Consider the following 17,824-nt stretch of genomic DNA (forward strand, 5'->3'; position numbering starts at 1 on the left):
TCTTTGATGTTGTTGCTATTCTGTGTGTTTTTGGGTGTTGACCTTCATTGTGTCAGCAGTGACAATGTCCCAAGCTCATCAATCTATGGTTTGTTAATTTGCTTTCACTGGATGTGGGAGAGGATGTTGATTTTGTTGCGAGCTCCAGATGAATGGTGATGTGTAGCCTGTAAGTGTTGAGAGAAGAGTATTATATTAAATGTTCATTCATTTCCACAATATCCTCCATGTCATTGTGCTCCTTGTAATTCCCTAGCTACGCAGCTAGAGAAGTAGCAACGGCTCCCACCACACTGTTTTCCAAAGGAAGCAAAGCTTTTGACGTATGTGTGGTGGAGAAGAATAACTCAATCCAGCCTGGGCCGGCTTTATCTGTTATACTTCAGCCAGCGTGTTTGGTGTTTGGTTGCCATGGAGCTCTGGGAAGTCTTGGCACAGCTGTGTGACGGGGTGGTGACTCAGAGGTTTTTCGTGGTCGCTGCAATGGGCCGACTGTAGACTCACTGTATGCGTCTGTAACGGGAAGTCATGTATATTAATACACACTGACGGGCTGCTTTGACTCGCCGCTGGAGCCCAGTGTCATGTGACGACAGCAGCAGGCGGTGGCGGAGCAAACACTAGACAGCTACACCCCACAATACATTGACTTTTTGTGTTGTGATGTCTTTGGTTATTCCGGCCAAGTCCGACAGAACACGCAGCAACAGTTGGAGCCATAGGTGCAGTTCAGTTGACAGGACACACCTGTTTACCCCAAAGGCATGACACTGTGTCTCTCCACACTCATCTCTTTGTATGCATAACTACTACAAGGAACACATGCTCTCCCCCCCTGAGGCAAAACCTCAAGCTGTTGGGCTACCATGCCAGTTACCAACAGCACTATTTGACTTGTAAATAATTTAAAACTGCAGAACAAGCAGGTGTGGGTGTGGAATGTGGTCTTGTAAAGTATTGAAGTGTAGGACTGGAAGCCAGACATACAAGTTGAAAAAACCCCCCAATAAAACACAGCATAAAAATGCTAAATATTGTGAATTTTAGCAGTAACCACAGAACTGTGTTCACAGGTTTGTCACAGCCTAGTCATTTGTCTGGCTGGTGGCTCCTGCCAAGTCTAACCACCAGCCGTGATGAGCCTTTTTGGAGGGGACTGGCTCTTTAGTGTCACTTACAGGAGTTATTTGTTACACCCTTCCTTAATGCTTCATCCCGGAAGAGAAGTGGATAGAATTTCATCCTGTACAGCAAGATTTTACAGTTTATTCCATTTAGGTCTATTTTTTATTTTTTGCAATGAAATGCTTGTATGTTGTAAACTATATTAATGTAATATGGTTATTTAATATTTCACTTAAATTTAGTTTGGGGACTCAGAAGAGATTTTTAAAAGTCAAAATTGATTTTTATTGACTTTTAGTAGGACTAAGGACTAGGACTAGGACTAAGACTAAACCACTAGATCTTCCATTACTAATAGTGCAACTTGATCATGTCTTCTTCTAAATTCCCACATCTTAAAAACACACCCTGACGTCATTGTCAGGGGATTTTTTTTCAGACTTTTTAAAGCTCCCTTCTGAGCCACAGAAGACATTACACAGTGGTTTCACAGGATGAGTAGTACATGTGACATACAAAATTGGCAGAGTTATCATTAAACATAAGTAATATCTGTGGCACACGTGTGTCTGTATACCTACTATAAAACTGTCTAAAATCACCAACCAATGGCTCTTTATAATAGAGAAAGTTTTACGATGAGGATAAGACTCAGTTTGAGGTGTTTAAGAGTCAATAACCAAGCCCTTTTCTGGATAATCTACTATGAACACATAAAAGCAGGGATTTATCTCAGCGTGGTTGCCCTGCCTGTCAGCAGACTGTGGTTTAGGGTGTGGCAGCAGGCAGGTGAGGCTAAACACAAAATCCACTGAGCATGTTCCAAAAAATATGAAAAGGTAGCACATCTTAAATTTCCAAGTCAGTGAAGACAAAAATCCTACATGTACTTATTCACATCACAATAGAAAAACCTTCACGCGTTTTGGCAACAGGGCCGACAAGTTTAAAGTTGATTTTTATAATGCTACATTTATGGCCTGATAATGTTAAACATTAGCTTTGGCAACTGTCAGAGAACACAGCAGGAAATCCTTTATCATGTGACACATTCCCATTTCCTTTTACTTGGAACACTTTGCTGATACCATTTACTTTCATTTTGCATGTCTCCTATTGAAAATGACCCATATGTTGTAGTTTTGGAGTAATGTCACTTGTTTGTGTTGCTTATAACCAACCTCAATTCTCTCTTTGTATTTAGTTAAGTGTTTTTTCCCCATTGACTACATTTAATCATAATCGCCCATTTAGATATAAAGCTGTGGTTTGACCTTTTACGCTTAATTATCTGCAGACTTAATTGTCCTTGTACAGCACGTGACACACAACACAGTAGGTGCTGACTTTCATGGTACAAAGAAAAAAACGTCACATACGAAGCACAATGAATACAAGTTTTTCATTATTAAGCCAGTCTGTATAATGTGAGGAGGAAGGGGAAGTAAAAGGGGGGTAGCGTGATGGAGGTGTTGTAGAGGTAGACATCAGAAGTGGTCTAATATTAGTCAAAGCTTGAGTTTCAGTGAGTGAAGTTTCTTTATTTATCTTGAGGGAAATTTTAAACACATCTCCAAGGTAACACATTATGCATCTGTGCTATTATTTGGGCCATGTCATAGATAAGAGGAGGGACTCGTTCCAGCTGCAGATAAAATATTTATCCCTTAAGTCTCTCTTCCTAAAATGGACAAGAGCAAGCCTGCACTCCACTTTTGATGATGCAGTTAAGCCATTCAAATACCCTTTGCTCTTTTTTCCCTCTGAGTAAGGCTGGTGAACACTACATCATTATATTATATCTCTCTCTCTCGCTCTCTCTCGTTCTCTCTCGCTCTCTCTCTCTCGCTCTCGATCGGGGAAGTACCTCTGACTGCATGGAAAGTTGTAAATGTACAGTACTCAGTCAGCTCAGCCCACGTGAAAAGTTTCACCTCTTTATGATGAACAAGAAACGAGTTTGAAATATAATACAAAAGAATACATTTTAAAACAATAATAAAATTAAATTAAGTCAAAATATTGTATTTAGAAAATTCCACACTACTTTATTTAAAAAATACACACATATATTTAAAATGCACAATATCTTTGTTTGTTACAACAAAAAATGTCCAGTGTAGTCCAGAAACTAAATACATGCAAAGTACAGCTCTTTAAGTACAGCAGATAAAATATAAGTATGTTAACAGCCTCAGTATAAAATGAGGTTTGACATATGATACTGTAAGTATAACATCTAAAAGAGTGATTTTGCACACTTAATGAAGAATTAATGAATGTTAATGGGTCAGTGTAATTAGTGGGATGAAAAATTAAGCTTGTCAGGTTGCTGTGATCCTGGTATATCATTATTAATCAGTCAGAAATACTCACCTCGCCTGGTGACTCTGGAGTACACAAAGCACATGATTGACTGCATCACTTTCATAGTGTCAACATCCATAAACATCTCCTGGTTGCGTTTATCCCTCTGCGCCAACAATTATTGCACCAAGCAACCTTTTTCACAGCCGACATTTTGACTTGCCGAAGCAGGAAAAGCACAGGTGGAACTAATCACATTAATGAGGGCTCCGCTCCATGTAAAGCAACCTAGAAAGTCATGCTAGTTAGCCAGCGTGCACAACACCAGGACCCTGACACTACCATTATTATTTTCTTTCTCAAAAGCATCTGTCTCATTGTCATTGATATCTTGTCAACTCTAAATGCGGACTAACATTTTAATTTAATGAAATTAAACAAACTAGATTTGATTTGCAGAAGTACAGCAGTAGCAATTCACAGATTTTTAAATTACAGCTTAGTGACAGGAGCCCAAAACAGGCCGCAGACCACCATCCACCAGCAGCGGGTGACGTCATCGTGCTTTTCTCAAGCGATTTGATCATGTTCACTTCTGTTCTTCGCTGCCCTGGGGGGGTGTGGGGGGGTGGGGGGCTGTCTTCCCCTACGATGATCTCAGCTTGTATTATGTGACAGCCAACAATTGTCTGTCACATTGAGTCATGCCAGGGCAGATAAGAGCTCAGAAGAAGAGTGTATGATTTTGGGTGTCATCCAGCAGTTGTATAAATTGGATTATATCGCTCTTTGTAACATTGCCACGACATTGAAGGCGCTCTCCAATGTTGAATAGCTTGTCTAGTGCTTTGCATATGAGAGTGAGTGATAAATAAAATGCCTGAATTAACTTTTTTTTTAAAGGGATCTATTTATCATTCTTGGGGGAGGTTTACATAGTTAATTAGTTAGGTTACACAGCAACAATGGCTGCAAATGTACCCGTATTCAAACAGGAATGCTGCCAAAGCTTAAAAGTGATTGCATGAAAAATAAAGGAGTAATGCACGTGTTATTGTTTTTCCACAGTGGGAAAAATAATGCTAAAATTCATTTTAATATTAATACAGAGGGGCTGCAACTAACTTTTTTTTTAAGGGATTTATCTACCAATTATTTTCCAAAACTCAAAGATTGAAATAGAAAGTAAATGCAGCAAATCTTCACTTCTGATCTTCTGATTAATTTTTGGATGATCAAAAAATCATTTCACTTGTAGAGCAGATTATTTTATTTTAAGAGCTGCTTATTTTTGTCTGACCCTTGCTTGCTTCTAATATAATTGACTTTTTATGCAGATGTTTTGTTGCTGAAGGGCACAGAGTTCATGACTGCAGCATCTTGTTTGTGTCTTCTAACACGTATCCTATAGATATGTGAATAGGTGCTATGAGGCCCAGCGAGAGGGTATGACCAGTCTGGTTTGGTGACTATTTGTTCTCTTAGCTTCTAACAGGATACTTTACAATGGCAAACAGATGTGGCAGGCCTGTAAATGTGCTGTATGGCTGCTGTACTGGGCCGACACTGTTGATTTATTGGTGTGCGAGTAATGAGAGAGCAGGTCTTGGACTTCATCGGACCAGAACTTGGTACCGAGTAGAGGTTTTGGCAGGCTGCTCTCTGTGTGTGCGTGTGTGTGTGTGTGTGTGTGTGTGTGTGTGTGTGTGTGAGTGGAGTTTATAGAGGCAGAGTTTCCATAGAGCCCGCAGAGCCAGCCAAACCCTCGATGAGTCACTTGCACATGGTCAGGGAAAATCACTTTAAGATGGTGGGACTCTCTCTACTTTTCTTCTTTCTCTCTCTCAGCACAAGGACGCTCCCATTTGGGAATCGGAGAAAGTGGGTGCACTGCAACCTCAACCTTTCCCATTCCATCTGGTTAGTTATGTAACAATTGATCTAATTCCAGGCCTGGAAATCAATTTGAGCTATATAGGATGTTTGGAACAGCTCTACTATATAATCTAAACAGAGCAATGAGTTCGTTAGGGGAGCTGTTTGAACTTTCAATCAGTTTCTGACAGATGAGTCAGATGTTCTGCATTAGCTGTTGCTCTTGTTTATTAGGAAAGAAAATGTCATCCAGAGCCAAGTTTTAACATCTTGATGTGGGTCTTCGTCATTTACAGTAAAAGTGGTCTTTTGTTGTGATTGGAGACGCTGGTTTGTATCTTTTAAAATCTGTATCACCTGTATTTTGTATGTTAAAATTGCACTTCTCCACTATTTTACTGTTTACTGTGTAAATGTTTGTCACGGATGGTTGAAATTATTCTTTTATCTTTTAAAACCATTGATGTCTTTCCCACACACACACACACACACACACTCACACACTCTTCTGGCACAGCAAGTATTTGGAAAGTTTTGTGTGTTTGTGTTATTTTTTTACTTGTTGCCAGAGAGGTGGGGGTTGGCACATAGAAGGAAGAGTGCCAGAGTGAAGACAATCACAGGAAAGCAAGAGAAAGTCAACGCAGCGTCATATCTTAGTGTTTTACAACTCACCTGACGCCCGGTCAATTGTCCATTTGTCCTTGACGTTTGGTGTTAGCAGATAATAGAAAGAGACCTTTGTTCTGAGTGCTCACCAGCGAGCTCTCCCGTGTTCCCTGCATGTCGGTGTTCGATGCCAGTCCGTTCTGGCTTTGCGTGAGAGAAGCCAATCATCAGGCTCGTCCCACAACCACAACTCGGTTATACTTCAAGCACTAAATCCTTTTTTCCTCTGTAAGCTAACACAAGTAAAACAATGCTGACCGAAACGTATCACAGTCTCATAAACTCCAAGTGGCTTTTGTTTAACATTTGCAGCACTCTTGTTTTCCACCCGTGGAGTTTTCATAGTAACTCAGTGCAGCTGAAGAGAGCACGGTGCCTCATTGAAGAGGACACTAAAACACAGTCTGTTGTTACTACATGGAGAATTAGTGAGGGTGGCGATACACCACTGAGTCGTCTTGTTAATGCAAATGAGAATGAAACTCTCCCAGCAGTTGGATACAGATTGAGACACTCTGAATAATGTGAAATGACAATTTAAGAAGTACAATTACAGCACGCTGGGACACTGATTCCACTGCTTATTGACACAAGTCTGTTCTGACAGAAAGACATCATGTATTCAAAGAGACTGCAGGCTCAAAAAAGTTTGACTCTGACTTGAATATAATTTGGGAGATGATAGTGTTGACTTGGAATGGATGCTGTTCAGGTCTGAATAAAACATTTTTTTTAAGATGATGAACAGGAAACTCATTTAAAGGCATTCTGTAGTAACCATTAACCTGAGCAGTCCTTATCAAAACGTATCGCTATCATTCCTTATCTGTGCTTTTAGCCTTAACACCAATGTAAACATGAATGTGTGAGGGCGAGGCAGCTAGCTCCGTTTCCTGTAGCTTCCTCTTATCGTTGATAATTTGATTCAGTTCCAGTGAATAGTATCTTACAAGCTAACACGAAGACAACCTGCATGCCTGGATGAATCAAGTCATCGTACAGGGAGGAACGAGGGTTGTTGCGTATGCTTTTTGGGTGGACACACACCCTGACTCACACACACTCTTTATATCAGCAGGTGGGAAACTGACACATTGTTTTAGAAACTATATATACAAAGTTCAAGCTTGAATGGGACAAAGAATGTACACATAACTCTGTTCAGTATATGAAGTTTGTTTTGTTGACAGCTTAAACAAAACCATGAGTTTGACATGAGAGAATATTTCCCATCCTCTCGGTCTCCCTCTCCCCCTCCCTCTGAGCTCGTCTCATCAGAAGTCGTCTCCCTGAAACTTATCAGCCGCTCGGCATTTGCTCTGCTTTAAGACTGGAAACACTAAGAACTCTGTTCCCATTTGCCACATGTGGATGTGTACGGGTGGCCCCATGGCAAAGGCTGCGTTGTTTCTGGTGATTTATCACACACGCATATACACGCACAATCCCTGTTATTGTGCTCTTGAACCCAGCAGAGATGCTTGAAATGGTCATGTGCCAGCCTGTAATGTTTATTTTACTGCAGAGTTTTGTGAAAATGACACAACACATTTGGAAAGTTGGCTTGAAGTAACAGGCCTAAATGGTTTTTGTGTTGCTGATTTGCAATCTGAGTTTTGACTCTCTGTGTGTCGTATACTACTCATGTATAGATTATGTATAATTTTGTTTGCAGTGATTCTTAGAGGTTGCCTACAAACTGAATACTGCACTTGTCACAGCAAGAAAGTCACCAACTTTTAAACTAGATTAGAAAGTCATTCACAATAAGTAATGTCAAACATTTGCTCTGTCCAGTGTTTGAAATATGAGGGTTTTGTGCTTTTCTCTGTTTTATATCTTTGTAAATTGAATACTGATGGACATTGGACTGTTGGTTGTGCTGGAATAAAAAAAGTAAAAACAAAATACTAAACATCCTCCAGTTCTGATCTCCAATTTTTAAGCATTTGCAGCTTTTTATAAAATTCTTTAATACGAAACTGAATATTTTTAGGGTTTGGGGCTGTTGGTCGGATATTTAAAGATGTGTCCTTGGGTCTTTAGGAAATTTTGTTGGGCATTTTTTTCACTATTTTCTGACATTTTTAATATTAAAAATTGAATTGCGGGATTAATCAATAATTAAAACAATCATTTAGTTTTAGCCCTAAATTGAAGAGATCACCTTGGGCTCTGGGAAAATGTGATGGATGTACAAATTAAACAATAAATCAATACATTTAAAAAAAGATGGCTTATTTGATGATAATTAATTGTAGCTTAGCAACAAGGTGTTTTTTTTGTACTGGCCTAGTAACATAGTGTTATACTGTATGTTTTGGTTATAGTACTATTTCTGGGCCCCTGTGTTGACTCCATTATTCAGCAGCCTTCCTCTTAGTCACCTTTTCCCTGCAGTGTTCTCCACATAAAGCAGCTTTGTGAATGGTGAAGCTAAACATAGTGCATAGAAAGAGGAAAGGTAGGCTATAATTGGAGAAGGGAACATTTTAAACAATCTACAGGGAATTTGGGAGAACACCCCCCCCCACCCCACCCCCCTTTTTTTCCTCTCCAGTGTTTGAACAGTGACTCATTGGGAAACCCCACCCACACGTGTCCACACATGCTTCACCAGACTGTGTGTGTGAAGTTGTAACATACCATATGGATCAATGAACACTTCCACTGAATGTCAAAGGAATTCTTTGAGTAGTAATACAGGAAATGGACTTGGTGATGAATTTCTTGTTACTACAGCAGGCCGTTACAGAGGGTCACTGCTTCAAACACACTGGCAGAGAAAACCTTGGTGGGTGAATTGATGAGACCCCCCACCTTATTCCTACACAGCTTCTGTAGCTGTGCCCTTGTGCAGAACACTAAACCCGGTACTGCTGCAGGGGAGCTGCTCCGTGGTAAACAGTACAAGAATGCAGCTGTACTGGGCAGCTCCCAGGTGTGTGTGTGTGTGTGTGTGTGTGTGTGTGTGTGTGTGTGTGTGTGTGTGTGTGTGTGTGTGTGTGTGTGTGAGTGTGAGTATCTCAATACCTTGTAGCTATTGTGCTTCTCAATGCGACTGCCATGAATACGAATATTTTAGTCTTTTTATGAAACAATTTACAAAATAAGCAAAAATAAATAATCAAATCAAGTAATTGGCCATCATAGTTTTATTATCCCAGAAACAATGTCCTTGTTACTGTTGATGAAACAGACAGCAGGCTACATGCAATGATTTTTACTTGAACTACTTTTTAGAGGAAAAATTCTCCCCATTGAAGCTGTTGACTGTCTGGGTATTATTCAGACTAATGGTTACACTATTGAGTTTTATAAAAATGCAGTTTTCCACTGCTGTGAGCACCACAAATTAAAATCCAGTTACCAACATTATACTGTAGTGGCAGTAGAAATTGACAATTAATTCAAAGCCTGGTCAAATAAGACTATCTTTATGTGTAGATACTACTGGAGGTAAGTGAGCTGACCTTTTTAAAGCTGATTAAGTGCAACCAAGACTATGTCCTCATATTACAAGGACCAAACTGGGGTAAGAGCATGGATTTGGTTTGCAAAATAAGGAAAAGAGGAGTGGAGACATCTGTCTACTCCAGTAGTGCGAAGCTCAGGCAAGGAAGCCGTGTAGTCTTAAATGTTTTATGCTTGAAGTCTTATAAGGTGGCCAGGAAAAACATTCTGCACACAGATTTAACTTCAACTGTGAGATCTACTGCAGTTGTGTCAGAAATCCAGAGTATTGTGTTGAAATAGTGCGATACTTAAATCTTAAGAATTGTGCAGAGAAATAATAGATTATTTTTCTTGCTTTCTAAATTTAAATATACATCTGCTATAAAAATTACTGAAGTAATGTTTCAAATTGACATTTTGTTTTAGTTTCCAGTGTCGACTACTTGGCATCGGTATTGCCAAAGTCTCTTTTGGCTGTGTGGCTGCAGTAATTCTCTGCCATATCTTGTAGAAATTATAGGTTATAGGAATCCGGAGTGCACAGAAAGCACAGCCTCTCTGCCTTGAGGTATTTCGAAAATCTGCACATAAAAGTGTGCACTTTTTTATATTTATTCCATTGCGTCCACAGCGTGGTGGTGGAAATGGCATACTAGCAGGCCTAACGACAAGGCCTTGGTTGCCATGGCAAAGGCATAGCAAAACAGGAGGGGGAGAGTGGGCTTTTTTCTCTTTTTCACTCCATGAGGCGGGGTTCGTTTCTCGTTACTGGGGTGGACAAAGATAGCTGTGAGTCATCCTTGAGGCTGGGAGCCGAGCCAACACATTCCTCCTCCTCCTCCTCCTCAGATTTCTTGTCTCTACCCCCCCCCCCCTTTCTCTTTTTGTCTCTTTCCTTTCCCATTTCCATTTCACACTCCCCCACCACCCTCTCCTGCTCTCCCCCATCTCACACTGTCTCTGTCCAATAGCTCCCATTTTGTCTCTGTGACTCAAAATGTGTCATTTACATATTTGCTCTGTAACAAAACGCCTTAAAATGCTTAGATATTGCAGCTGAAAATGGTGGAATGTGTAAACATTTATTATTTTTCAGTTTTTTTGTCTTTTGTCAAGACGGCAGACATTTGTGTGTGGGAGGAAAGAAGGTATGACGAATAAGAAAAGTGGGCTACACTCAAAACAACAAGAACAAAGCTTGCCAAAATTACATCTCTTTTTATGCTTTTAATTTCCTCTTTGAGTGCAGAATATAAAACCTGCAGCGCTGCCCTTGTGGCACAGAGGACTTTCTCTGTCTGCCTTATTTTACTTGCAACAGATTTCCCTTATCTTGATGAAACTGCCTGCACTTTATTTACCTAATTTCCCAAATGTAATCAGCATTTGTTTGCATATCTATTGGCTCTCGGCACCATATTTGTCTCATGCTGACTGACTATTGTATTGTAAATATTAATGGCGTGAATCTTAAAAATAGCTGCAGAGCGACTCCACACATGTGCTCCTAGCACAAGCTGAGACACTTCAGAGCTTTGATGGAGCAGAATGTAAACACCAAGTCCGAGGATATTTATGCTGAGGCTCTCTAATTACATAATTCACATAGAATTATATAAACAGGTAGTCAAGCAAACATCTTCATGGTGATCTCACTCATTCCCTGCATGGATTATGTAAATACTGTATGAGAACACACACATGCAAGGACGTACACACCCTGTATGTGTCGGGACACACAATTCACAACACGTCAAGAGTTGATGTCATGCGTTCACACACTGGCATACACACACAGTATACACATGCACTTGAGTTACACAGTAGTACACAGTTATTGCAACACTCACACTTACAACGCAGAGCACACAGAACACATGCACAAATACACCTCCACACACACACACACACAAGCCATAGAAATATAGAAATGCAGACACACACCCACACACAAGATTTCCCAGTGTCCTCCTGCTGTCTTCAGATGCTACAAAGTGTTTTAAGCCATCCAGGAACCGCATCCTGGATGTGCCAGAAGCAAAGACAACATGTCAAAGAGCAGATCATTTCATTTCACCGCTGTGTTGTACTCAAGCCACTTTTTAATAGTCATTGTTATAACTCCTGTTTGTGGATTCTTTTCTCAGTGCAGTACAGTTGAGCCATATAATCTAAAATATATATGGTTTAATTCATTATTATGTATTAACAGCTCAATCAGGTTTAAATATTTGTTAACAGACTAGGCGTGGACATTTCATCCCAGGAGCCGTCTCTCTGGGCTGGATTGCTCCATACTAAATGATCCTAAACTATCACTTCTTTTCTTTATTTATATTTTTTTAATTGTGGTATCAAATCTGACCCACACCCACCCTTAATCTATGTTAAACCCAGTGATCTTACATAAATAGATATGGTCAATTAAGTATTATTACAAAGACATTTACAGCATAGGTTGGTGGTTAATTGGTGCCAAACTGCTGCTGCTGTTGTTGGAAAATTAAAATGAATTGCTTTTAATTTACCACCGATGTCTTTGATAAGCCAACCTGTCAATACAAAAATAATCACTACATCTACAAAATCACTAAGCTTCTTGGTCAAATGTGAATATGGTAAGCTCCAGTATAGAGTTGGCTTGTTCTGTCACCTATCTGAGGCTAGAAAAACACTCCAAATTAAATTTTATGTTGTGTATTCATATATATTCTTGGTTTATGATCAAATTCAGGCTCAGGAGCTGCAGTGGTGGCGGGATGGCCCGTTGATCTTGTCAAAAATTTTCACACAACCATGTTAAAATCCCCTGATACTTCTATTTGACAGGCACATGAGGACACCCCGTATTGAATGTGATTTGGTAGTGTACTTCTGGTCCAATTACCCAAAGCACTGCACAATGCAGCTATAACACATGGCATAAAGAAATAAAATAAAGAGTTGCTCCTGAGAACTAATAATGTCAGCAGTAATACTAACAACTACATAGGTAGACTACATTCACTCTTTTCTACATTAAGGTCAGAGGTCAGGTTAAGCTACATGATTGTCCCTGTCCAGGACGGATATAAGCACCATGTCTCATTATACTGTACCTCTGTTCTTTACATAATTATCATCAAGTTTTTTTTTTTTCTTTTACATTTATTTCATCCAATTGGACTTTTACATGCTAGCTGTGTTGCTCTAGGGATGGCAATGTATGTCGGCCACTTGGTTCACCACTTTGGTCCATACCATGGTTCTAAGAGGATGAATCCTACTGACTTTGGTGACCTTTTACTATAGACCAAGAAATAGTAGAAGTAGAATTTCAGTTTGTCCAGTACTTCGGTTTATGACCCAAATATCTGCAAAACTCTCCAGATATACTTTGCCTTTAATTCTAATTGGACAGTGTTAGGGTTAGGGTTAATATTCTAAACTAAGACAATGAACATGGTAATAGAGCTTCAACCATTAGTCCATTCATTGCTTAGCTGATCGACAGAAAATTAAACTTCAACTATTTTGGTAATTGAATGATTGTTTTAATAATTTGAAAATCGAAAATTACAAATATTTGCTGGTTTCATATCAGAATCAGAATCAGTTTATTGGCCTGTGTGTGTGTGTGTCTTGATGTCCGCTGCCATAAACACAAAATAGAAGAATAAAAATAGAACAAAAGTAAGCTAACAAATGTAAGGAAATAAACAAAGTAGTACTTGAATCAAACATTTAAAATTTTGAAAGCTATTTATAGCATGGAATAATAATAGTTTTGAAATGGGATATAAAAGATAAAAAGATGTATTGCTTTTTTTTGCCATTCATGATAGTAAATGGATTATATTTGGTTTTAGAACTGTTGGTTGTCTAAAAGAAAAAAGCTCTGAGAAATGATAGCTTGCATTTTTTACTATTTTCTGTCATTTTATAAGTGAACATATAATAAGCTGATTGGCAGATTAATTGATACTGAAAATAATCATTACATAGTAAATATTATACCTGCTAAACATCAGCACGTTAGCATTGCCAGTGTGAGGATGTTAGCATGCTGACATTCAAAGCAACACTAGGTCTAAGTACAGCTCCACAGAGCTGCATGCCTGCAGACACTTTTTTTCCTTCAGGAATTGGCTTTTACTTTGCATGATTAAGGCATCTCTTCGCTTTTGTAGTGTAATTAATACATCTCACAGGGGCCACTTGTACTGAAGCCAGAGTAGAATAAGAAGTTTCCATTAAAAGCATTTGTCACATTGCTAAAACCGCATGCCATTCTGCTGTAAGCCATCCTCTCTGTCTCATATTTGTGTATGAAGAGAGAATTAAATAATCAAGCAGCATGTCAATAGACCAAAGCCACTTCTGTCCATTAATTCACTGCTTGAGCTGATCCACTAGGCCCATTTAACTAATGAAAGTCACAGCAGCACTCACATACACTAACAAGCATTCATCTGCCCACAGAATCAGACTGTTAAAATGTTTCATTGAAAAAAAATCAACATCTAGACAAAGAGCTGCAAGCAGTGTTTATCTGGAGTTGTGAACAAATGTGAAAAAGTGTGTGAGTGTATGTATTTGCTAATGCATTCACATTTTACAAATTTAATAAAAAGAAAACACGCCTCTGTACACAGACTTGTTGTGGGAGATTTGAATTTATTATTCAAAGTCCATAATGTGTTAATGGCCTCTACTGTGGTGAAAATGTTCCACAGTAACAACAGCAAGCTTAGAAAATGTTTCATCACACCTAGAGTTAAATAAGTTTTAGGAAATATGGCCCAACCAGAGATGGTTAAACTCACTGTAAGATAATAATCATTAACATTTCACAGCAGTAACCATGTTTTGTTTCCCTCTGGTTACTAATCAGCCTGTCTTGTAGATGTCTTGAGGCTGATTGATGGCTGACATTTTCAAAGCCTACATTACACTCGGCACCAGTCTCTGTACTTTCAAGAATTCAGGCAATGTTTGTAAGTTTTATTAGTATTATTAGTGTTATCTGTGTATGTGCATTCTTGACACTTTGATGGGTATGTTTTTCTCTGTATAGTGAATAGTGATAATCTCAAGCACTTGAGTTTACACCTGGTTTGTAAAGACTCACATTCCTGTCTCTCTTTATGAGTCAAAGTAAGTTTTAAGTCTTTTTCAGCTCTGTAAGCTACTGTATGTGGCAAACCTCCAATGCATGTTAACTCATGTGAGGGTTACAAGTGTGTGTTTATTTCTACTGAGCCAAACAATGGAGGAGTGTATTTGGACTGGGCTACCAGTGAAACTTATAAGTATGAATTGTTGCATTGCTGCAAAGTAATACATCTTGTCCCAACATCTGCTCATTTAGGTTAAGTGCTCTGCCAGAGGTCACTGGTGAGTGTCCAAAGAAGATATATTTTTAGTTGTCGGTTTATTCACTAGGCTGTGCCAAAAAAAAATGTTGTCCAACACAGCAGCCAGCAATAGTATTTTGTTAATCCCATTGATATCAGTGATGGTAGACTAAATATTGAAAGTGATTAAGATAAAATAAAATAAAACACTTCATACAATAAACAATCTCTGTGTAAATAAATCTGTAATATATAAATGTCCAATATGCAGAAGTTCCTGAGATTATATACATGTGTGCAATGTTCCTGGGTTTTACATAGTAAGGACAGCACCAGTCTTTTTTTAGTGGGAGTGGGAGGTACTGGGACCTGTGGTGTCACTGTGATAAAGGTGATTTTAGCATCTCAGTACCACTTTACTTTAAGCCCCCCCCCTTTTTTTATTACACTCTATAATGCAGTTATAAGCAGGTATAAGGACATTAATTACTTACAATATTTGACAACAATTACAGCCACGCTCAAGAAGACATATTGTTACAACTATGTTTTACTATATATTCATTTATTGTCTAGAGGAGTTAAATTTGTTGACAAATACATCAATAAACACTTACATGTGCAAACAATTACATTATGGTGTTATAAACCATTAATTGATTAATTATACAGTTTATAAGTGTTGCCAAGATGTCTGTACCTCCTTCCCAGAGCTTCTTGTGCTGTCTCTGTGTGTGTGTGTGTGTGTGTGTGTCCCTCTTTATTTTTTAATATGAACAATGAGCAGTCTGGGAGGCATTTACATAACAACCTACTCGAGTTCTCTGAGCTCCATTGTACATCTGTAAAACATCAGGGAAATGTTTTCTCTGGATTTTATTTTAGACGTTTTCTGAACATAAAAGAGCCATTCATTTTTCAACCTTTTCTGTATATTCCCAAAGCGTGAGGTCACAGTGTAGCTCTGCCTTTCCACTAGTTCGTTTTGTCTTGTTTTCAAGAAGCAGAATTGAATTTTCGTGACTGATTGTTGAATGCAGTAATATGTATCGATTGTTTGTAGTTACAGTTTCACATTAGATTGTGAGTTAATGGCTTGTTAGTGGACTCAATCGTTGTTTTAAATCATCATTCTACTGTTGAGTAACTTTAACTCTGGCACAAACACACTCCCAACACATAAGTTAAAGTGCATTTGTAGCTCATTCTGCCCCCTCGTCCTTACACTGGCTCTCCTAACACCCGGCTGGCAGTGACCAGAGGACTGTGAGGACTGTGTAAGCAGCCTGGAAGCCATCTCCCCCAGCAGATGGCCATTATTAGTGACAATGAAGACTTGCCCACAGGGCCAAATAGAATAACAGGGAGCTTATTTCCTTTTTGGCTCTGCATGAACCACCTATACTGCTAACAATCTCTCTCCCTTTCTCTCACTTCATCTTCTGAAGGGAATGTATTGTTTCTCAATGGGCATATCCAAGTTTGTTTGTTTTTCCAACAACCACTAAACTAAAATCAGTTCCTGATGTTACAGGAGAGGCGGTGCTCACATGAACAAGCACGTGTGCACAAACAAGCATGTGTGCAACAACCTCGAATTCTCTTAATTCAACACAGATTCCCTTGAGATAGAGCTTAATGAGCACTTATTCTGTAGGGAAGGCTACTAACAGTACGTTTATGTGTTGGCCTGACTTCAGCTCACATCATCAGTGGACAACTGCTGCACTCATCACACTGTACAATGGTAGTTTGTGTCCTGTACAACTTCTGTCACTGTGGTACATTTATCCAATGCTTATCAAGTTTCACTGTCTGCAAAAAAATGGGAACATGTTCTCATTAGTGTTAACACAAGGGATCGGGAAGCTATAAGTAAATAATGACTCAAAATTACCATATCCTGATCAGTTGAAACACATTAACAAGGCATAGAGATTAAACCATGTCATGTAAATGTCCCAGAATATTATCCTTCTACATTAACCTTCATCCTACCACCATGTTTAACATACAAGGTCACAGCTTTTATCTCAAGTACACTCTCTCTACAAAGTCTTTAAAATGATAGTGTCTGATATAAACATGAACTCACTAAACAGTTCCATCTATTCAAACTGTATTGGCAGATTTGGGTGCTTTTGACTGGGGTCCTGCTGGAGCCCCATGCCTTTTAAAACAAAAATAAACAATAATGCTACTGGTTGCATACCTGCAGACCCCAGAGGTTAATATTTGATCTTATCTCATGATTCCAATTTTTCATGACTTTGTCAATTTGTTCATAATAATTTTATATCATTATTTTCTGCTGTTTTCATTAATCACTTGTCTTATAAAACATTATTATAGAGGTGGGTAATCTTCGGTTTATTGTGACTCTGTAGCATTTATCAACTGTAGCAAAGGTCTGGCAATTAAACTTTCTGAACTTTTACATATTACACAACTCCAAAGAGGCCAAATGATCGGTGCCCAAACTGCAGAGGCATTAGTGGGAAAAAAGAGTACATTTATTTGATATGCATGTGATCACATGAACCAAACAGATATACACCATTGAGAGAGCAGAGAGAGGCCAAGTCAAAACTCACCAGCAGGGATATTATAGAGCAGTATACAACAGGGGTTAGTGTGCAATACTTACTGATGAAAAAGCAAACTAATGTCCACATCTCGTCCGTCTCGTGTCTTCACAGGAACAGCAAGAAGGAATCTGACCTGGAGGCGGCTCTAGCCAGGCTCAGAGACCTGGAGGCACTGCTCAACTCTAAAGATGCTTCTCTCACTACTGCATTGGGGGAGAAGCGAGCCCTGGAGGCTGAGGTCAAAGACCTGAAAGCCCAGCTGGCCAAGGTAAAAACAGTTTTAAGACCTGAAGGATTTATATGGTTGTTTGTAGACAGTAAAGGCAAGTAAAAACCCATTTATAAACCATGAAAAAATGTCAAAAATCCATGTTTATTTTTGTGGTACAGCAAGTGCCTACTAAGATTAATCACTTCAGCTAATAGAGAACATCTTCCCCATCACACATCACTCTGAATTATAAACAG

The 17,824-nt window shown here is 39.0% G+C and overlaps 1 protein-coding gene across 4 annotated transcripts in view; it reads left to right on the forward strand.

Annotated features, from left to right (window-relative positions):
* LOC128366501 (lamin-A-like) overlaps window positions 1-17,824 on the forward strand; it is a 37,217-nt gene that overhangs the window by 10,295 nt on the left and 9,098 nt on the right. For all 4 annotated transcript variants that reach the window (XM_053327235.1, XM_053327233.1, XM_053327236.1 and 1 more), the window contains one exon: window positions 17,468-17,624. In XM_053327235.1, the coding sequence (XP_053183210.1) occupies window positions 17,468-17,624 (157 nt within the window). The remainder of the gene's footprint in view (window positions 1-17,467; window positions 17,625-17,824) is intronic.

Source organism: Scomber japonicus, chromosome 10 (assembly GCF_027409825.1).
Source record: "Scomber japonicus isolate fScoJap1 chromosome 10, fScoJap1.pri, whole genome shotgun sequence".
In the NCBI taxonomy this organism is placed as follows: domain Eukaryota; kingdom Metazoa; phylum Chordata; class Actinopteri; order Scombriformes; family Scombridae; genus Scomber; species Scomber japonicus.